The 23,431-nt window shown below is 40.8% G+C and overlaps 1 protein-coding gene and 1 long non-coding RNA gene across 2 annotated transcripts; both read right to left on the bottom strand.

Moving 5' to 3' along the window:
• Positions 1 to 11,068: 11,068 nt before the first annotated feature.
• Positions 11,069 to 14,784, bottom strand: LOC139838277 (uncharacterized). Its single transcript, XM_071827674.1, has 4 exons — positions 13,840 to 14,784; positions 13,287 to 13,448; positions 12,896 to 13,158; positions 11,069 to 11,183 (listed from the first exon to the last, which is right to left on the bottom strand). The coding sequence occupies exons 1-4, from the start codon at positions 14,782 to 14,784 to the stop codon at positions 11,069 to 11,071; spliced, it is 1,485 nt and encodes a 494-aa protein (XP_071683775.1).
• A 7,152-nt stretch (positions 14,785 to 21,936) lies between these two features.
• LOC127338884 (uncharacterized) lies at positions 21,937 to 22,603 on the bottom strand. Its single transcript, XR_007874534.2, has 3 exons — positions 22,365 to 22,603; positions 22,113 to 22,281; positions 21,937 to 22,020 (listed from the first exon to the last, which is right to left on the bottom strand). It is a non-coding gene; the product is annotated as an uncharacterized lncRNA (long non-coding RNA).
• Between the last annotated feature and the right edge of the window lie 828 nt (positions 22,604 to 23,431).

Below are 23,431 nucleotides of genomic sequence, written 5' to 3'. Positions count from 1 at the left end.
CGAAAGAAGAATACTATGAAGTGTTCCCCTAAAATGGTAACCAAGGTAAAAGTTTTAAGAATATGTTCCAACCTATAATCCTCCCATTGCAGCTACATAAGAAGGCATGTTCACCACACTTGGTGCATCCACAATCACTTGAAAGCAAGAACATATTCATCTACAAGATGCTGATGCACCGCAAGCGGGTACGACTCCAAATGTACTCCACTATGAGATGCTCCAAACCTCATGAAGGTAAAAATGCATAATTCTAGTTGATTATTTAAAATAATAATGGAGCATCAAAGCCAAGCTATATGAATTTAAAGAAAGCGCTTCCCGGGAGGCTACCTGGAAGTTATTAGGCGTCTTTCTTAATTTTGTGTCTTGAGTATAGTTGCATTCATGTTGCATTGGCACTTTTATATATGCATGATTTTCTATTAGAGTTGGATTGGGACTATTTCAAAAGGTAGAATTGATCATTGATGAAATCATGTGTTGCATAGCCTGGTTAAAATTTTCCTACAGAATATATGCATGCGTTTTTGGATTCTGGACTAATGTTTCAGGTCCTTGGTAAATTTTCGGAGAAGAATAAATGGTTTTCAAGGCTCCAGGGAGTTTAACGGGAACCGGTACGGGCGCATCTATTCATACCACCCGCCCGTACCACTCCTACGAAGCAATGAAGAAACCAATAAATTTTCCAGAGATGTCGCTGTAAGTTTGGCGACTGTCGGTATGGCGGGACGCGTCCGTACCGTGCGCCCGTACCAACTTCGCCGCATGACGCATATTTTCCCGAAAAATTACTGTAAGTTTAGCGAGCGTCAGTACGGGCGCATTTGCCCGTACCACCCGCCCGTACCAGGAGACGACAGAGCGCAATAAGGACAAGAATACCAAAAAAAACATGATTTTTTGACAAGCTAAGGCAAGTAGAGTACCTTCCACATGTTCTATTGCATCTTGTTTTAATGCATCCACCTTTGAAACTCCCTAGCCTATAATTCTATGTAGTGTTTCATGTCTCCTTTTGTTTCTTTTTGTTTTCAGGGTTGGGTCAATGAACTCCGTTCATACACCGAACCGTTTGCTTTTTTACTTCGTGTGTTATTTTCGCAGGGACTTGAACCTTGTGTTGGAATATTGAAGGCATGTGCCAACAGTTCAAACGCCCACACTTGCCACTTGGTTGCTTCAACTCAACGCTTCAACAACAAGTGTATAGTAAAACCTTCCAACTCGAACCTTGCTTAATAAATTTATAGTAGCGAGATTTTCGCCTTAAGTGAGACTTCTCCTTTTTAATTGAGCACATAGGGCTGCACACTTGTGTCTCATATGTTGTCTCACTTGCCCTTCGTCAAATCCAAGAGTTTGTACAACTCTTAGACTTAGTTTGTTGACTTAAGCGTGGTTCTTAGGTTGATGAACAAACCTCGTGAGACTTATGCTTTTATAACATGTGAGCTAACCCCGTGGTTCCAAAAGAACAAAAATATTTTGTTTTGTTTTTAAGTTTTCAAGCAGGTTCTCAAGAAAGGAAATCACCATGCCATATCAAAGAAGGTTCACTGAAGCAAAGATTCGCACCTGATCAACGGTAAAAGTGCATCACCCTTGCTTTAATTAAGCTTGGGGAGGTAACCACTTCTCACACTCTCTATTGAAAACTGCATTTTCTCTTTTCTTTTGGTGATCTATTCAAGTTTGGTTCTTGCAAGAGCATAGCTTGGGTAAGTTACTTTAGCATGTGTAGGACCATGTGTAATACTCTCATTCAATAAAATTTTGAATAAGCATGTATCCAGTTGTTTTTTATAGACTTGCTAGAGTAAGTTATGTTTCTTACTTATATAAGGGATGCACTTGCTTTTTGTTAATCTCCATAAGAGCTTAGTTAGAGCTTTAATGCACTATTTTCAAATCTTTATCTAGCTTGAGAAAAATATTGTGATCCTCTAGAATACATTACCATGATTTCTACACTTGAGAATATCAAACACGATAAGAAAAAGTTTTCAATGATGACTTATGTAATGATTCAAACTGTCTTAAGAGTTTAACCATGAAGATATTCAACCCCGTAGATATGATGATAGATTTGATAGCACTCTTGATAGGAGTTGTTGGATGGAACTGAAACTTAGTGGTAGCAGAGACACATGCCAAGATGTAAGTTTGTGAGTAAATATGAGATATAGCTGAAACTTAGTGGTAGCTGAGACACATTCCATGATTGTCGCCATGCTTACTAAAAGGACATTCATGACTTTTGCTCGGAAACTGTCAAAGGAATCCAAAGTTCACTTCTTGAGTCTTGGCATGGACTCGCTACTATTAGATGAATATTCTTGAAAGACAATGAATAGATAGTAAGTGTTTTGATAACCTTGATTTATTGATGTGGGTGTTAATGAAACACTCCGTTGTTATGCTTCTTTTGACATGATCTATTACTCTTAATATACAAACAAAAAGAAAGATAGAGAGCGATAGGAGGATCACAAGTTTTATTTCAAGAAAGATTTACTTTTGACATGAGGCATAGAAGTTGTAAGCGATCTCTTATGGACTAACACAACTGAATTGGTGTTTCCTTATATGATTATGTTACATCTTAGTTCTATCTTGGGGAAGTATAGGATATCACCTCATACTTGTGAGTTTTTCTACCCAAGTTCATTTCTCGCTATTATTATTTTTCACTTTGTCACTCGAGGGCGAGTAACAACTAAGCTTGGGGAAGTTGATAGCTCGATATTTAGCACTATTTTACTGAGGTTTTTAAGTATACTATTACTCATATTGTCACCCATTTCATGCTCCATCTAGATAAACCTATGCCTATTTTGCATACTTACGAGTTCTTGTTCATTTTCATATGAGCTTCGTATATTTAGTAGTATTAGTAGAATTTTATTATGTTTCCCTTGTCTTTGATATTTGTTTAGGTGTTATTGGGGATCATGGAAAAAGGGAGCAAAAGGGACCAAGAGGGTACAAGATGGGAGAATTACAGGCACCACACTTAGCCATATAAGGTGTAGGAAAAGTGATATTTTTTCAACATCTTATATTTAAGTTCTAAGGCCATGGTGTTGTAGCCCTCTTCCATATGAGTCCAACGAGCCGAAGAACACCTCAATCGGAGTCTGGATGAAGAAATGGCGAGCAAAATACGAAACCATCTGAATGTTTAACGACCATCGGTACGGTCAGTCCCGCCCGTACCGGGCTCTGTTGGGTCCGTTTCGTCAAACGGAACAACATTTTTGAAGGCCTGATGGGCATATTCGGCCCTAGCCTCCATTGGTTCGCGAAATCGACTTCCAACACCTATATAAAGAGGGGATGAGGCAAGGAGAGGCACCACTTCATCATCCATGCCCTAGGGGCGGAGCCCTGCTGCTCCACCGCCGTAGCCGCCATCTCCACAAGCCGCCGCCTCCATCACCATCTCCACCAACACAGAAGAGGAGGAGGAGGCTAGGATCTTGAAGGGCGACGCATCGATCTCCATCATCATCATCATCATCATCATCATCATCATCATCATCATCATCATCGTCTACATCTTCGATCCCCTTTGTCTACTTGGTTGTAATCCGAACCCTATTAGGATTACACTTGTATGCAATTGTACCTTCATATTCATATTGCTATGATGTTGATCCCCTTCATGTCTGAGTAGCCCCTTTGTTCTTGAGGAGATATGGAGAAACCCTAGTAATATTATGATGTGAAATAAAGATGTTTTATACATTTGATCAATGAATTTTTGTTAGTTTTCTCTCTTGATATTACGTGTTGTGCACCATGTAATATATGCCTTATGGTCTTGAGAGGGAACTACCTTTGAATTGTGGGGGAGTGAACATCGGGAAGTGGAATTACCGTATCGGCGCTCTAACATATTGATCAGGGGGATAAGAGGGATTCACAAAGCTTATATCGATGACCACGGGGTACACCCCTTAATAGCAAATAGTGAATATATGGCTTGCAGAAGACTAGCTGTTGTGGTTATTTAGAGATGCTATGACCGATGGCTTTCTGGGCGCATCTTATTATGGAGCTCTCCCCACACATAGCTTGGCAACGATATAGTTCATTCTAATCATAAGTAATAGCAATACTAGTGGTGGAACCTACACTCCTTGAGAACCTCTCAACCATACCACAAACACATTATCAATACTCTTTTGTTTTAGTTTACATTAGTTTATTTCTTTGTTCTTATTTACTTTAGCTATCAACACAAAACAACTCTTTTATATACTTTTTCTTGAAATTAGAATAACTTACAAGTCCCCGCTAGAAATAGTAACAAGGGCATTAAGACCCTAACCAGTAGCTCCTCGTGGTTTGATACTCTTACTTCGAAACTAGCTACACCCGATCTGTGTTCTTGCAGTTATCAAGAACTATGCAGACATGATCGAGACGCCTCTCTACCCAATAACCAATAGCGGGACCTGGAGATCCATAATGGCTCCTACATATTCAACGATGACTTCGTGATCGAAAGAACCATAAACATACGATACCGATTCCCTTTGTCACGTGATACTTTACTTATCCGAGGTTTGATCATCGGTATCTCCATACCTAGTTCAACCTCATTATCGATAAATACTCTTTACTCGTTCCATTATACGACATACCTTGTGACCTAGTCACATGCTTGCAAGCTAATTGGATGCCATTCCACCGAGAGGGCCCAGAGTATATCTATCCGTCATTTGGATGGACAAATCCCACTCTTGATCCATGCGCTTCAACTCATACCTTCAGAATATCCAATGCCACCTTTATAACCACCCAATTACGAAGTGGTATTTGATGTCATCAATGCATCCCTCCGGTGTTTGTGATTAACATGATCTCATGGTCGAAGGATTATGTGTTACTGTATTTGAAAGCTTATAGCAAAATGAACTGAATGACTTGATCTTATGCTATGCTTACTATGGGTGTGTGTCCATCACATCATTCTCCTAATGATATGATCTTGTTATTAATAACATCCAATGTTCATGATCAGGAAACCTTGATCATGAATTAGTCAACAAGCTAGTTTAAACGAGAGGCTTACTATTGACTCTGGTTTGTTTACAAAACACACATGTATCAATGCTTCCACTTAATGCAATTATATCATGGGATGTAAACATTTATCATGAACACTAAGATATAATAATAACCACTTTATTATTGCCTCTCGGGCATATCTCCAACAAATCCCACAAATAAAGTGCATTCAATTGAAGAATAAAATCCCTTATCTAATAAAATTGATGCCATACTTGATTACATAGCTAAACAAAATAATGATAATGTCCCTTTACAAGATTTAGTTGGCAACAACAATGAAAATGTGGATGGTAATTTTATAAGGAACTTTTGCAACAATGGGGGAATAATTACAATAGTGGCCGGCCCCCTTATGTGCCTAACAAATATGCTAGTGGTAGTAACTCTAATGAATTAGAAAACACCATTAGATCTTTTATTGCTTCACAGAAAGAGTTGAACATAGAATTCATAGAAAAATGTGAAAGGCAAGATGCTTTGATTGATAAAGTTGAGCTCCTAACACAAGAAGTTATGTCTTTCAAAAATATCTTACAACAAAAGAGCCATGAAGAAATAATTAAACATGTGCAAGAAGTTATAGACAAATCTTGGGAAACTTTGAATGCTATGGATTAAAAAGAAACTTTTATGCTTGATAATGATAAATAAATTGAAGAAGTTAAAATTCTTAGTGAAGCAAGGTAACCACTTTTAGATCTTGATAAATGTAGGTTGCATGAATTTACTGCTGTACTTGAGAAATTTGCAAAAGATCCCACTATTAATGTCAATAGTGTTGGTTTTGGTTCCTATATTTCTAACCATGTCATTAAAGAGAAGATTCAGAGATACAATAATGAGGTTATGATACCATCTAAGCTTGGGAATGCGTGGATCCCCAAGATCTTAATATCTATTGACAAAGAAACACATCATGCTATTCTAGATTTAGGATCTAGTGTTTCTATCATATCAAAAGAGCTATATGAATTACTTAATCTAAAAAATATGGAAAAATGCTCTATTAATTTATTAATTTCTGATGATTCAATCCAAAAAGGCTTAATGAAAAGTAAATTATGTAATGGTTGAATTGCCTATGACATATGTGCATGTTGATTTCATTGTTATGGGCATGGAGAGAAATATCTCTAGTCCTATAATTCTTGGAAGACCTTTTCTGGAACAACATGAGTTATCATTGATTCTAAAGAAGGGAATGTTAAGTTTCATGCTACCACAGAATTTCCATGACACTTGAAACAAGTAAGTAAGCCTAGCTATATGGCTATAAAAAACGCTTTATGGGAGGCAACCCGAGATGTTTTTATATTTGGTTTTTATTTTTCATGCTTGTTGTATCATATTTTTTTAGTTTACCCTCTGGTTTTTAATTAAAGTATCAATTTTTTACCCATTTGGATGTTTAAAGTTAAAAACATAATATGGAGTTGTTGTTTTCTACCCTGCACTTTTTAGTGCATGATTTTTATGATTTTTTTGTTAACTACTTAAATCTTGATAAATTCACAGTAGCTGTAACTTTTCATCCTATATATGTACATAAATTTGCTAAAATTCCTGATGTGTCTAGGTCATGCTAAAACATAAGTTTTCTGCAGCAAAAATTCTAGACAAATTCTGCCTTTATATGTTAGATCCATTATTTTGAGTATCAAAATGATTTTTACTTGGAACTTTTGATATGATAGAGTGAGTAGAACATTATGCTCTCTTGGGTTCATGAAGATATAATTTTATTCTTGAGTAAAATAGCAGCAATCATGATTTTTTTTGTACCTCTAATGTCACCCCATAGAAAAGAATGGGAAGAGAAGTTTGTGTTGAAGTTTTTTCATAGGGAATGGAGGTATATCACACCAAGATAATTAAAGTATGATGAATATCATAATATTGGGAATTCCCATGATACCCTAGTGGACTCATTAAAAAATTCCTGGTTTGAGCACCTCTAAACTCTTGTTTTGAGCAACATAGAATTTTCGCAAAAACTTAAAGTGTCCTTGTTTTATTTGTGTCTATTTTTGTTTTTAAAATGAAAGGACCATCTTATTGAGTGTTCATAATGCATATGCATGAGATAATGGACCAACCTCTCTATCTATGAATATTCAAAGTAAATTAAGTTGCATGATTATAAAAGAAGAAGAGTAATGCCTAAAAGCTGAAATTTATTTTCTGTATGTTATTTCTAGTTTCACATGCTCTATTGAGTGATGATTTGTTATGTGCCTTATTTAGTGCTACTTATTGCTAGTATACATAGATGTTTAATTTTAAGTATCATTTTTTCATGATGAATGAATAGTCTATGGATACTATTGCATGCTTTTAGACCTCTTGCTAGCCAAAAGATTTGAATTCTTACATAAGCATAGACTTGTTTCCAAGCTCAACTCAAATCCAATGTCTATCATACCTACCAATATAGCAGTTTCTATTACAAGTATAATGTGTGTGTTATGCCTACAACATTTAGGGAAAGGCGGGCCTGAAGATTTCGGGAGCAAGATGGCACATGAGGTACCCAGGTTCACATCCCCACGGTGGAGGATCACTACATCCTGCTAGAAATCCAGTACATGATAGATGTGTTTACAGGGTGCCACCATAGGAGGAGTTGTGTCTAGTCTAGTATCGCGTCTATGATCTTACGTGCTCTCAAGGGGTGCCCTTGCCTAGCTTTATATATGCAACCAGGCGAGGTCTCATAAGAGTTCTAGTCTATTAATATTACAAATTGGAGTTTCCTTCTTTGATCTTTCCTTGAATTATACGCCTAGCTTCTTGGGCTTTGACTGTTTGTTGCACTATGGGCTTCATGTGCCTTCGACTGAACCGCACCCGGTATACCAATAGTGGGTACCCGATAGGGTATACCCATGTCAATGATTATGGTCATATATGTAATTCCCATGTGGTGGATCTTTATTCTATGATATTGTGATATGAGATTGGAATCTATTATGTGTAAGATGTATTGATAGATGAATATTATGTACCCCGTTCTTAAGTATTGATTATGATCCAACTTGTATGCAAGAACATGTGTGGGAAGATGTGTGTATTAGATGGAGTAGCATGATTTTAGTGACTGGATAGTGAAAAAAAATCATGATCTATTATGGTTTTGTCTTTTATTTTTCTACCTCACTAGGGATAAAGTGAATAGATGTGTTATGTTCTTCACGTGACAAAAGTGCTGATCTTGTTTGTTCAAGGTAGCATATTTGATATTCAAACATCATGTCAAAGTATTTATGGCTATGCTCTGTTATTTCTTAATACAAGATTGCATGTAGTTTTCCCTTTCTTGTGGAGTATAAGAGAGATGTGTTGCATCATCTCTATGTTAGGACATGATGCCCATATGAATGCTTATCAAACACATATTGAAGTTCCACCAATATTATCTCATTGATGAATTGTTATTATCCACTACAACTTTAAAACTAGAGTAGACAAGTGAACCCATGAATTCCGGTCCGATTTTAATCATAAGAAACACCTTTGCATTACATTTATCTTACTTTATATTTGCAACAATATTTTAATTCGAAAATACAAAAATATTTAGTTCACTTAATCACACACAAAAACCAAAAACAACTATTTCTCTACTGCATTTACTTAGTTTACTTTGCTTATTTAGTTTACTTCACTTTGGTTACTTCTTTTATTTACTATTACTAATACGAAACTTTGTGCTTGAAAACCACACGGTGGAGTTGGGGTCACAAGGCAACTTATTTACTTTGCAGCATTGTTAGAAGAAGAGGAAAAGAGATAACTCTTAGCCAATTCCCCGAGAGTTTGATATAAACCACCGAGTCACCCTCGTGGGGAAAAATCTTTGCTGACCACAACACTCTGCTCTAGAGTCCCAACGTCATCAGGCACATAGGTGGGCAAGGTTGGACAAAAGAAGGGAGGAGGAGGCCGCCGACCAGCTCCTACCACGCGCGATGCCCCACCCCCCCACCCCGATCGGAGAACCCACTTGGCCCCTTGGCCGGCCGGCCTCCCTTCCCCTTGGGCCACTTTGGCACATGGGGCCCATTTAGGGTTGGGATGCCTTTTTTCTTTAAGAACATATTTTTAATTAATAAAACATTGATAATATATTAATTCATTCAATGAACATATTAAACATATCTTTTAATTGCAATTAATGAGACACCTCCCGAACTATTCCGAACACCTTTCAGACAACCCCGGAACCCTATTTCGGATATCTCTGTCAATTCCGATGAATCCAAAACTATCTTGAGTTTCGTTGAACCCTTAAGTGTGTTACCCTATGGTTTGGGAGTAACGCAGACATGACCGAGACAATTTCTCCGGGCCATGATCACAAGGGGGGTCTGGAGAACCATAGTGATACCTATGTATTCCACGAAGATATGATCGTCATTTTGAACCATTACATTGAGTCCTACTACTTTTGTTCCTTCGATACCGGCACTCGTCCGAGACACGATTGTCGGTATGATTATACATAGTTTGATCTCGTTACCAACAAGGCTATTCAACTCGTTATGTGTGATTCCATCCCTATGACCTAGTCACATGTACATTGCACATATTTCATGGATGTACTCTCACCGAGTGGGCCCTTTGTATCTCTCCTTCACTCTGATGAAAAAATCCCGCTATTGATGCATACGCCTAAACCCATCCCATTGGAATACCCAACTACACTGTTATGATCACCCACTACAAGAGAATTGGCATGTAGAGACACTATTTTGGACCAATATAGACACTTAAATTGCTCTTATGTAGTCATAGAGGCACTTTCCATATTGTCTCAAAACTTTCACTATGGGCAGTGTCTCTACGTTCTAAGGACAATAGTAATAATGTCTTTACATTTTAGAAGACATAAAGATGCATTATATTGTGTCTCGGGAGTAAATAAATGTGAAGAAACCATGTGAAAACCAATCCTCCAACTCATGACCTTAATGATTAAGACTTATTGCATTAACCATCTCACCCTTTCACAAGTATATGTTGATACATAGAACAAATATCTCTAGAGAACCAGCAAAATTCCTCAAACATTGCCTCTAGATAAAAAGAAAAGACAACTATGGAGTGTCTCACGGATTGCCTCTTGATAACTTATTTGTGACACTTTGGAGTGTCTCATAAGTTGTATCTAGAATGGAAATTGCAATCCTTACAGAAATATCTCAACTAACGTCCCTACATTTGAGACTATTTCTTAAGTGTCCTAAAAAGTGCCACTACAAAATGCAAAGTGTCTCTATGTGATTTTTGAAGAGAGAAAGTAGGAAGTGTCTCTAGTAAAATGTATCTATGGAAGGTTTTTCTTGTAGTGACCCTATTACGGTGTGACAGTTGATGCAATCAAAGCAGCCTCTGGTGACAGTGAATAGATATGATGTCACAATCAAAGGATTATGTCATTACGTTTTTTTAGAAACATCGTAACATTGAACTTGATGTGACCTGATCGCATTACAATACTTATGTTTTGGGTATGTCCATCATGTCATTTACCCAAACGATATGATCTCATTGTCAATGACGTGTATTTCCATGATCAGGAAACCTCGATCAACGATTGACCATAATGAACTAGTTATGCACCTGTGTGCTTACTAGGGACCCTTTTATTTGTTTATAATACCACATGTGTTTCAATGTTTCCGCTTAATACAGTTATAGCATGGCACGAAACTAATATGAACATTTGAGATACAATAACAAATACTCATTACTATCTTCACCAAACCACCCGCCATGTACCGGGCTTCAAAAAACTCTCATCCTCTAAGTTTCGGAGTTCTATTTCTGCTACACTTCATGGCCAACATTGCCCTTTTGCTTCTCCCTCACCAATACAGGCTTTGGATTTTTGGTGACCTCCTCGACCTTCTACTTCATTTTGTAAGAAGCAACCTGATCTGCCGGATCCGACATGTTTTCCTGACCTTCTAATGATTGGTCGTTACCTTGGCCTGGATTCGGGTTCTGATTGAAGCTCACCAAAGGCGGAGCTATGGTGGAGATAGGTGGAACCTCTAAAGGACTGGACAACGAAGAGGGAGAAGGACAAGACATTTCTGCATGTTCGTAAGAAAGAGTAAAAATCTAGTCGTAAATTATGAAGGCATGGCAGAAATTGAAACTAACAAAATCCTAAGGCCTAGCTACCACTAAGATCTCTGGTGAATTGTCTCCGGCAGGAAAGACGAACCGGAATGGCTACGGCAGTGGATTTAGACGCTGATGAATAGAGGTTTTGGTGTGGTGGCTCACCAGAGTGATGAACTCGTGATTAACACATCACAATGGCTCGACGACGGCAGAAGTCTGGTGCAGCGACGTTACGATCTCTACGGCGGTGCTAGCCGGAGAAGATGAAAGCAATAAAGAATGGGAGGAAATGAGAATGACCTTCCCTAGCGTAGTATTTATAGGCGGCCGGTGGAGATTCGTGTATAATATCCTGTGGTCATAACGCAACCATCATGACCATTGGATTGGATACACGTGTCCAAAACCCTGGCAGTAGAATTGACCGTGAAGATTTCTTACTACTGAAACTACCTAGATAGGCAAAGCCAAAATTTTGCCCCAGATTTGGGGTCGGTTCGCTTTAAATTCCATTCAAAGAGACGAAATTTTTGCGAAGTGACCGTTGAAAAGAATATTTCACGGATCTAATCGTTGGATACCACTTTAAAGAAGAAGAAAAGATTCCACCCAAGACTTTAGGCAGAACCCATCAAGTTCCAGGAGTCCTTCGAGATTCTTTGCAGGTCCGCTCTGAAGATACAAGACGGAGACACGGTGTGACCTGAGCTAGGCGGAAGAACATGTGAATCTTGAATGACTCTGGAGCTACTGTTGTGGATACACTTCAGGAGTATACTAACGACGTAGTCCAATTCTAGCAAGCCTAGGTGACCTACAGATGGTGGATGGGCCTATGGCCCAACCGGACGGTTCAGTTGCTAATTGACCAAGATGGGTAGTTCAGGATTAGAAGCTCTAGCCGGATCCGCACCGACATAGTTGGCCGGATCGAAACCGACATAGATTAGCCGGATGCTTATGTGTACGTCAAGTTGTGCCTAGTCAGGATAGGTACGACTTGGACTACTCCTTGTAAACCCTAGGTCTTGGTGCCTTTATAAGTTGGATTTTAGGAGTCCTTGAGACCAATCCTCTCATTTTAATCTCGCACTTGTTACCCTTATAGTGAATTATAGCAGCACGTAGGGTTTCGCCACCGTTGCGAGATCCGAAGCTAGGTAATTTGTGTCTCGCCGTCCCGATAGCTCCCGCCTTTCGTTCACACCTCTCTCTCTCTGTCTCTCTCTCTCCAAGCTGTGAGGTACCCTCGATGGCATATTCGTCACTCACCACCGATAGCAACGCCTCAAAATATGTAAAAACAATTTACAGCAATGAACTATTATTGTGGTAATTGTTCATTGTCAATTTGACAGTCAAAGTTTATAAATGTTGCAAGGACTGCCACAAAGAAATATCATCCAAACATAGAAACCTATGATCTAGTTTTGAAGCTATTGTTGAGATAAACGCACAATAAAGACGTTGTGAATTGGATAAATGGTTTAGGAGATGAATTACATGGGTGTGCTCAAATATCGCATATAATATCAACTGGTATGTACATATTGCTAATGATCCCATTCAATATCATGTACCAATGATTTAGCCCTATCGAGCTGGGCGGTCACGCCTGGCCGGCCACTACTTGTACCATAGTACGCCACAACCCGATAGCACTGCTGGGACGATATACCTGGCAATAGCTTTCCGACTAAGAGCATCGCCATCGTCACCATCCTCGTCACTGCTCCGTCTGGTATCCAGCGTCATACGCCGAAGCGTGCACGCCTTATCTATGATGTAGAGTGCGAGTTCCAGGGAAGCAATATCTGCTATAAACCCGGTAATGTGGACGTCCTTTAGGCTATGATGCGGGAGCCCTTGGTGCTTCCTGAAATAGCCACCTGGTGGTTGCTGTATTCTGCTTGGGTAGAAAGCTTGCGCATGACGCGTCAGCTGGATGCGTTTTCGTACGTACATCATTAGTAAGTTAATAGGTATATATATGTAGGAATAAGTAGGATACATCGGTTATAGTAATAATAAATAAACAGTAGTAAGATCAAGCAAAGGGTAGAACTTACATCCAAGGAAAGCGCTTCCAGTGCGGGCGCTGCGTCAAGAAACGGGTACATAAAGAGAAATTCATCTCTTGCATCACGTAGCTGCAGCATGTAGAATTCCAGGAACACGCGCTTCAGGTGACGGAATTTGTTACCGGCGTTGTGTGGGCATGTCATAACTACCTGCACAAGCAGAGCTTATGCCGTTAAATTATCGGAAATGCTTGACTTACGGACGAAGTGTTACGGAAGGGAATGACTGTTAAAGATAGACGTGGAACCATGCATTTAGATGAAACATGGGGGTTGGTTGCTAAAAAAATCTGCGGCACCAATTATGAGTGGACACATCAGTTCGCAAGAAAAAATTTCCATAGAAGGTTGTTAGTAGGTGTAGCATTACTGTTAAATTTTATATATGCCCCCCCCCCCTAGTCTTAAATATAATTCTTTTTTGAAGTTTGAACTCCCAAAACATATTATATTTTGGAACCTCGACAGAATGATATCTAATTTGCATGGAATAAAGGAAGACGCTAGCTACGGAGAAATTAATACACAATGGTGAACTAACCTTGGTATGCCGTACTAAGGTGATGGATAAGGTCTCCAGCCCTGGCATGAGGTGTGCTAGGCTTAACAGTTGAAGGTGCGACGACGTGGTGTCAGCAGTGGCCTCAGCCTTGGCGGGGCCAATCAAGTACTCAAGATCAAACATGGCATTTGTCACGTTGAGGGCGGGTCGAAGCAGTCCTGATCCGGAAAGCAGGCTCGCCGGCATGTGTCGGCCGTCAAGCCGCAGGGACTCGATGGCAGATCCCGATATGTCCATCTTCCTCATCGACCAGCAACTAGACACAACAAGAGACCTGAGACAAGCAAGTGACGATACAGTGACATAGTCCAGGTCCTCGCAGTGCTTGAGCTTCAGGCTCTGCAGCTTGTGGCAGGAGGAGAGTAGCTGGGAAAGGGCCTCGCCGGTGACGCGCACCCAGGAGAGAACCAGGGTCACAAGGTTGGTCAGCTCCGGCTTGGGCTTGGGGGCCCGTAAGCTTCCGAGCCGTAGGTAGAGGTGCTCCAGCGCGGCGGCCGCCGGCGTCCCGGCGGACAGGAGCGAGCAGGCAAAATCAAAGTCGTACTTGAGCCTGTCGGGACTGTAGCAGCCCTGAGGTTGAAAGTCGAGCCTGAGGCGCCTGGTGGTTGTAGACGCGAGGGCGAAGCTCACCCAGCGGTTCACACACGGAGCATCCTGCTCCAGCAGGTAGGTGAACTTGATGATCAGCGAGTCTAGCGCGGCGGCGCCGCTGCTTTGGTGTCGCGCCATGACGGCGTCCACGCGCCGGACAAAGCACCTCGCGAGGTCGTCTTGCTGCCGCAGGAGGAGCACGGCGTCTGGTGGAGGAGCTGCTGGTTCTCGTCGGAGAAGGAGCGTGTCCTCGTCGAACGTTAGATGAGGATGTCTCCCCCATGCCCGCAGGAAGGCGGAGCACGACGCGGACGCACGAGCTGCGTCCCCCATGCCCAAGCACGAAATTATCCTGCAAACAACGTCCTACAGGCATCCATGTTTATTGTTTAGTGACAATAATAAATAAGATGACGACAATAGATGGAGCAAAGCTCCAATGCTACGAAAACAAACCTAGTGATGCCGAACAAAATGTAACTTTGGACAAAGAAAGCGCAAAGAAGACGCGGCACCATCCGCAGAAACAGAGCCGCTGTCGAAAATGAAACAATCGTACCAGGCTGGAACAAGATCACTGCCGTTGGTCGAGAAAAACAGCAGGCAAGGGTTTTCCCTTGATATTGACTCTCTACCTCAAATCATATATAGGGCATTGAGCGCCGCCAAAACGAAGACGACATCACTGCCATAACGCGTTGTTCACCAATCACCACGCGGCCCTCAGTCACAGGTCTGCCGCCCAAACACTAACCTGACTCCCACCATCGGGACAAGATATCCAGCCCGTGAAAACAGCGAGGCCTTCGCGTGACCGTCTAATGGTACGACAGAAAATCGAACAATGACAGAAAGATGGTTCAGTCGACGACTGAATAGCAAATCTGCATTTCATACCTCTGGAAGGTCTTCAAGTTTTGTATCAGCTGCTGCTGGGCACGATTCCATTGCTCTAGCATAATTATTATATCGATTCTATCCGCCGGAATGATTGGCGGTTAATTTGGAGCTCGAAGAAAGCGAAAAATACTACTATGTGAAAGAGCAATATGCATGGGAAGGGATCAAGGGAACGTACGTAGGGTGGTCTCTATATACTAAGACTGCTTGACTCGTGCGCAATACTGCTGCCAGCGTGTTTTAGGGAAGGATTCGAGTCGGCCAGTAATTCAAGTGTATGACTTGCCGACCAAACCCAAGGATTTGGGACGCTATTCGGTAGTCAAAAATATTCGAACAATTGCCGGATACGGCCGGGTCTCGTATTTCCATACCAGTCTTCCGCAGTTTCTGTTGGGTTACGTTTTTTCTCTTTTTGGAGGGAGTCTAGGTCTAGCTACAGGAGCCAGCGATGGATCCGGAATTGTGCGATACACCCCTGGTTGGCCCATCCATGGCCCATGTACTTGCTTCAGAAATAAATCTGTAACATCTCTATGACGATTTCATCTCAAAATAGAATCTATAAAAATTGACTTTATGTTTCATTATATGATGGCAAGCTCCATATATGCAAAGTATAGACGGCATCATCCTGCTGATCGGTAATCTTGTATAAGCTTACTTTTGTTACAATATTTAAAGCATATTTTCTGTAGTTTGAACCTAAAAAACAAGCCCCCCCCCCCCCCCCCCCACATGCATTTCATTTCAACTATTTTGATTCTTATTGGCATTTAAGAATAATCATTCTACCATACTTGAAATATTGAAGAGAGGGAATAAAATGACTTTCCCAAATTAAGGCGGAATAACATTTTAATATGCCCCATTTGACTATTAAAGTCTTTGTTTGAATTTCTGGGTCATTCTAAAGGTTTACCACCACTTGTTTTAAAAGAGAGAAGATAACATGACTTCTTCATTATTGTTTGGATATTAAAATGTTTTTTCCGTGTTCTATAATTAGGACATTCTACTTGTGTGATTTTGTAGAAATTGGATTGATTGATATTAGGTATGACATCAAAACCTAAACTATATTTGAAATATTATCTAAGTAGCCACAATACAAAAAAAGTGGTTATCTATCACGTAAATTTTTTATCGGCTAATGGGTGTTTTTCGTTCTTAATGAGTGTAAATCGACGATACGGGTTATGTGCTGCATATCTGATGGAAACAACTCCATGTTACGAACTCATTGGGACTCCAAGTGCAGAGGGTTGTAGAATGCTTATTTTCCCCACAAGGGTGACTCTAGGGTTCATATCGAATTCCTGGGGAATCGGTAAAGAGTTGATTCTCCTTCTCCTCTTATGGCAACCTGCAAAGCAAACTTTTTGTCTTGTGACCTCAACTTCACCGTGTGGTTGTCAAGTACAAGGTTCCGTATCAGTAATATGAAATATAAATATAAATAAATTAAAGTAAAGCAAGTAAACTAGACAAGCAAGATAATGACAATGAAAAGATGGTTGTTTTTGGATTTTGTGTGTTTGCAAGTGGAAAAAGTGTTTTCGTATTTTCGAATAAATGGTAGAAAATGCCAAGTGTGAGTTGTGTTGGAAAGGTGTTTCTTATGGTTCAAAATGGACCGGGGTTCATGGGTTCAATTGTCTACTCTCTTTTTGGGTCATAGTGGACAGAAACAATTCATCAAAGATATAATATTAGTGAAACTTCAACATGTGTTTGATAAGCATTTATATGGGTATCACGTCTTAACATAGAGATGATGCAACACATCTCTCTTATACTCCTTAAGAAAGGGAAAACTCCAAGTAATCTTGAATTAAGAATCAACAGAGTATAGCCTTAAGTAATTTGACATCATGTTTAAATCATAAATATGCTACATTGACCAAACAAAATTATGAAGCAGTCACAAGATAATTGGAGCACATGAATTCACTTTATCCCTAATGAGGCACAAAAGAAAGATAAATACCATAGTAGAGCTTGAATTTGTTGTTACTATTCAATCACTACCACCATGCTACTCCATCTAATACACACTTCTCCGCACACATGCTCTTGCATACAAGTTGGCTCAGAACTAGTACTTAAGAACGGGGAACATGATATGCATCTGTCAATACATCTTACACATAATAAGTTCCAGTCTCATATATTAAATCATAGAATAAAGATCCACCACATAGGAATTACATATATGACCATAATCATGTTGGGCAGCTTATATGGTACTAGATCTATGAAGAACAAAAGAAAATAGATCAAGGTACTGCCACATGCGACCCTTTATGCCGATGCCCCATAAACCCGATTTGGCGCTATTGACAGATGCCTTATGAGGGGGGTGAGTGGAGGTGCACTGAACCTTGGCTACATAGGAAGTCCATTACAGATACGGTGCCTTACTCCTCATTGATGGTTGCCGTCTTTCTTCTCCAAATTTACGTCAGCAGAGCTCGGGACGGCGATGGCTCACTCCCACGTTTCTCTACCAAAGACCTGGAGTGCAACGTGAACCCACCGATAAATGACACCATGTAATTGATGCAATTTTTCAACTGATGCTGCCATCTCCTTTCGTGGTGTCCCTTGAATCGATCAGGTTCAAGTCACTAACTAGAACTGCAGATCATCAATCAATCAGATATTGTCCTCGATTTGGCTCGAATGACCATGGTGTTCTAGATATCGTACTCTCCCTGGAGGGGACATCTTGGATTATCTGACCCCGCTCTTCTTGTTGATGTATTGGTTTTGCGTGCGGCTTGCCAGTTTGATGGCCACGATGGCAGTAGATGGTATTGGTTGCTGCTCCTTGTTGCTTGGTGCTTCTTTCTTTTTCTGTCGAGATGTGCACTTTGATTCCGCTGGTCATGGAAGTGGCGGAAGAGGCTGATTCTCCCATTTGAAGTTGTGTTACCGAGTTCGATCCATCGTGGACCTTCTCATTCTCTTTGATACCCCTCTCTTGTTCGAGGGTGTTGTCGGGTGGCGACAAGAAGATCAAGTTCATAGTGCTTCCGCCTTGCTGAATAAGATGATGATGGAAGTCGAGAGCCCCCCTCATGTTTCCTACATTGATACTATCAACGTTAGTAGGGTCTTTGCTTTCTAGTTAATTTTTCCTTTTATCATTTCCTCCATTTAGTCGGGTGTGGTGGTGGTGGTGTTGTTCTATGCTCTTCTTTATTGGAATGCTTGACCTGTTGCCTCCTCTTCTTCTTTTTCAGTTTTGAGTGATTTGTACTCTTTTATTCCTTTTCTTAAAAAACACTAATGTTTCTTTTGATTAAAAAACAAGTAAACATTAGCAGGTTATATATGCAGATTGTCCACACTAGAATTAAATGGAAAAATATATGCTCCAAATCTATAGTTAAATGTCTCTGGTTTTATTTTTCTCCATGGACATCGCAACCTCATCGATTCGAAGAATATTTCAACATGATCCTTTCATTTCCTAAGCCTAACCAAATGCTGCATATGACCGTTTCAGGGGTGGATTGTGGGCTGTGTCTGGAATTGATACCTGGACATATGATCATTTACGTTGTAAGTACTGGATACATATTATCTCGCTTTCTCAATGACGGCTATGCTTAAAATGATATCCTAGAACAATAATTATCATATCTAATTCAATTAGTTTTCCATTCAATAAATGTGCATACATGTGTTACTTTTATCCATAAAGTACTTTTGGTTGGTGATGAAGATCGCATGAGTGGATGACTGGTATTTGTAATAGTAAAAGTTTGAATCATATATGCATGGTTTGCATCAAGTTCTCAGCTACTTGGTCCCTGTAGAATATTGTTCCCAAATGCTAGGAAAAAATGCTCTTAGTTTCCCAGTCTCTACATATGTAAGAATGCCGTACGTGGAGATCCGGTCGTTTCACTCTCATAAAACATATGCCATTCTACGAGTGGAAGGTGTCGGAAATGTATGTGATACCAGAGAATCCTAACCTACGTGAGGATGCATGGAAGCACGAATGCATGGAGCAGCAAAGCTGAGATGGAGGTTGATGATGCTGGGCAACCGTCCGCTCCGGGTGCTTAATTTTGCTTTATTTGGAGGGATAATCAGAATCTGAGAATGGTATGGACCAAACAGTAGGCGTAGCCGTTAATGGAATCCAGTGGTACTCGGCCTGCAGAACTGCTGGTATGATAGCATGCTGCGTCCGATTCTGAGACAAGTTCACAAGACATTTGAAATCTGGCTGGTAGAGGAAAGTTCATTGAAGGGGATGTTTCATTCCCCCTCACTGAGTGCTACTACCATCTTCTTCTAAAAAAGGTTGGAGAACATAGCCCGGGACAGCGAGAGGGCTCTCTCGATCTCATCATACAGTTGCTTGAATGATGCTGACATCCTCCTTGGTGCGGTCACCGCTACGCAACCTACCCGGCTTGCCGCGGCTTCGTCCTCTTCAACCCATCGTGCGGAGCATGTTGGCGAGGAGTCCTCTGCTCGACTTTCCGAGAAGTGCGAGAGCTTTGCAGTACTTGATTCAATTCTACTACACCGTCAATAGATCCAGATCGACAAGGCCGGGCAGTGTACAGTTCTATGCGGAATAGGATACACTAATGCCCTTCTATCCCGGCCCGTAAGGGCTTTTGTTCCGATTGGCCAACCGGGACTAGGCAGACGGGACTAAAGACGTTTCGGCCCGGTTACCAGAGACAAACGACTGTCCACGTAGGCGCCACGGAACGCGCTGGGGGCACCCCTTTTGTCCTGGCTCGTAACACGAACCGGAACTAAAGAGTCTCTGCCGCGGCATGAGCTTAGGCAATTTCTGTCCTGCGGCAGAGAATTTATTTTGTTGTGTTTTATTTATTTCTTTCTTCATTTCAAAATAGTTTTCGTATATTTCAACGCGTACACGTTCGTACATATATATACGATAACTTGTCTTACGATCGAGCATATATATACAATTACATGGAGATCACAATTACCGAGACTAGAGCCCGTCTATTCGATTACACGGACCCACATGAGTAATGACCCTTAGCTACACTAAATCATTCTTTGTCGTCTACAACTATTGTCCTCAAAAAACCACTCAGCTCCTTTGCAACAGCAATTGCGCGTTGCTCTGGTAGGAACTTCTCCCGCATGGCCTCGAACAATATAAAAAAAGGAGGTCAATATGAATATGAATGATGGTAACAAAAAGTGTGGGTAATAATAAAATAAAATTGTGAATGTATTGCTTACGTCGTATCTATAATCCTTGCGCTCAGAGGTAAACGTGCGAATGAACTCGCAAACGTAGTATCCATATGTTCAGAGAGCGAATTCGGTGCACCCCAGTGTGCCCTTTTTTGAATTTTTTTTTGTAATTTTAAGTTTTAGAAAATTTTAAAATTTATTTCGTGGATACATATACATTATTGGTCCGTATGTCCGCCAGAAATTTCAGTAGAAATTTCGTAATGTTTTGGGCTACAGAAATAAACAAATCTCTGACAGTCTATCTCCCAAAATATAACGTATTTTTAAATAAAAATTTGTCGTACAACCTTTATGTATGTTTCTATCTACGTATTTTTTTGCAGATCTTTTGTAGACTTAAATTTGGAAGTTTCAAATTTTTTAAAAAATGGGCTCACCGGCGCCCAGGTGCACGGATGAGTTTTCGTATATGTTCATCCATCTCTTGAGGAACAAGTACTTCTATTTCCATCTAAAGTCCACAAAAAAAGCCTTTGGCTTCAATGTTCTCCATGCATTTGAGCAACATTTTTTCCCTATTGATTTGAAACCCTTGTCAACGCCAATCATTTCCATCTTATTAACAAACCCTCCTGCCTATCATTCAGTTTTAAATCATCAGTATTCTTTGTGGATTGTGGTATGGCACTGTGGGTTGTGGTTAGAACTAACACTTTGGTGGATGGACCCTTCAGTTGTAAATCTAGAATATTGCTTGTAGACTTGCAGTTTACCGGAAAGTGCAACTGAACTGACTAAGATTTAAGAAAATCTCTGACGACAAAGACATAGACCAAACCCTATTCATAAAGTACTTTTGTTGACCACTACTGGAAAACAGGCCTAATGTCGCGGGCCGTAAGACCCTTTTGTCGCGGGCGGCCAGCCGCGACAACGGAGGCGCGACAAAAGGTCCACTTTTTGTCGCGGGTCGCTTACCACCCGTGACAAAAGGCCCATCACGTGGCGGCCGCGGGGCGCGCAGGGGGCACCCCCTTTTGTCGCGGGTGGTCCACGTGGCGCGCGCGGAAAGCTGCTGCTTTAGGGTTTGAGGGGTGCATCACCCCCCCCCCCCCCCCGCCACCGCCCCCTTTTATTTCATTTTTTCATTTAAAAATAAAATTTGCATATGTTTGTATGCTGTACACGTTCATTCATTATATATAGATCGAGCAAACAAATATTGGAAGCAAAAGTCTATTCGTAGATTCCCCTTACGTACATATACATGGAGCTCACGACTACTAGGACTAAAGCCCGTCGTATATTCGAACTATTACATGGGGATCATTTGATGCGCCTATTTAGACTAAACAAGCCGTTGTCATCTATTACTTCTCTCATCAGAAGTCCCGCCACTTCCTCCGTAATTCCTAGTAGGTGTTCTTGTGGTTGGAGCTTCTCCCGCATGAAGTCGACCTATATAGGAAAATCAGATGAATATGACTATATCAATCTTGATAACGAAATATTGACGATAGTAAATTAAAGTTGTGAATGTTATTGCTTACATTGAATCTATTATGGTTGTGCTTCTCAGTGGTTAACATGCGAATGGACTCGCAAACGTAGTATCCACATAGATTCGTCCCCTGTGGCTGCTGGGCGCAAGGTACAGGAGTAAATGTTAGCTTCTCTGCGAAGTTACCCGCAGTATTCTTCTTGAAAACTCTCCAAACCCTGCCAGGCAAAATAATGATTGAATGAATGGATAATTAATTGATATCTCACGAAAGATAAAGCGCGGCAATGATTGAAATTACCTCTGGAGCAACTTCTGCAAGTCGTGGAACCCTTCTAGGCCTCTACTCAATGGGTCCCTTACTTCAACTATTCCCTTATCAACTTGAATGTCTAGCAGAATCTAGTGGAAACTGCACATGTTTATATATATATATACGTCATGAATTACACTTAACATCGAGTAAGAAAAATTGAATGTGCACAACAGATCAGTAAGACTCTCACCTGTAGTTGTAAGGAAACAGTATTAAATCACAGAAATGTTGCTCCCCTATAAACCTTAGTAGGTTTCCTCCCGTTTCGACGGGTTTATCCCTTACCGTGTCATGATGTACTTTATCTGGGTCAACAAACCCAATATTGATTATCTTATTACTTCTGCATTCACTGATCTTCAGTCTGCATAAGAGAGCACATAAGATATAATGAGTATATGCAATGAACATGAACAACTGAATGAACAGGAACTTATATGTAGTTAACAACTTACAAGCAATAGCAACTCATGAGAGATTTGTTGAGGGCCTCAAAATTGAATAACTGCCAGAGTTCGGAAATCTCAATATGGAGATCCTCCCTTCGGAAGTAATATTCTTCTGGGATATTCGCCACGATGTATCTTTGGTCCATCTTGCACGCATCAAGGTACCACTGATGCAAATTCCGCATATGCGTTGGCAGTTGATGCAGCCGCTCTTTGCTGACCAAGTCGACCCCGTAGACAAATTTAGGGGCTATATCAGCAATGCGTAGTGCACCATCTTGGGAACCCAGCAATTCCTCCACAGTACAGCCCATTTGAGCCGCTAGCTTCAGGGTTTCTTCCATATCGATACCACCATGTCCCTGGTACACCGAGGGAACATCTAACACTTTGAGTGGTGGGATCGATTGTTTGGCCTGTTCTCCGAGCTGGGGAACTTCCTTTCTTTTTCTGCTTGCTGTCGTTGCTTGCTTGGCCTTGAGGGGTGCACTTGTTGAACTTGATTTCTTCCCGGCTACACTTGTAGTTGATGATTTGCCCGTGCTAGCACTATCCTTCTTAGCAGTATCCTTCTTCTCAATTACCCTCGCAAGTGTGCGTGTA

This window comes from Lolium perenne, chromosome 3, assembly GCF_019359855.2.
Source record: "Lolium perenne isolate Kyuss_39 chromosome 3, Kyuss_2.0, whole genome shotgun sequence".
Classification (NCBI taxonomy): domain Eukaryota; kingdom Viridiplantae; phylum Streptophyta; class Magnoliopsida; order Poales; family Poaceae; genus Lolium; species Lolium perenne.
The sequence above is the reverse complement of the archived record's forward strand: the minus strand, read 5'-3'. Positions and strand labels throughout refer to the sequence as shown.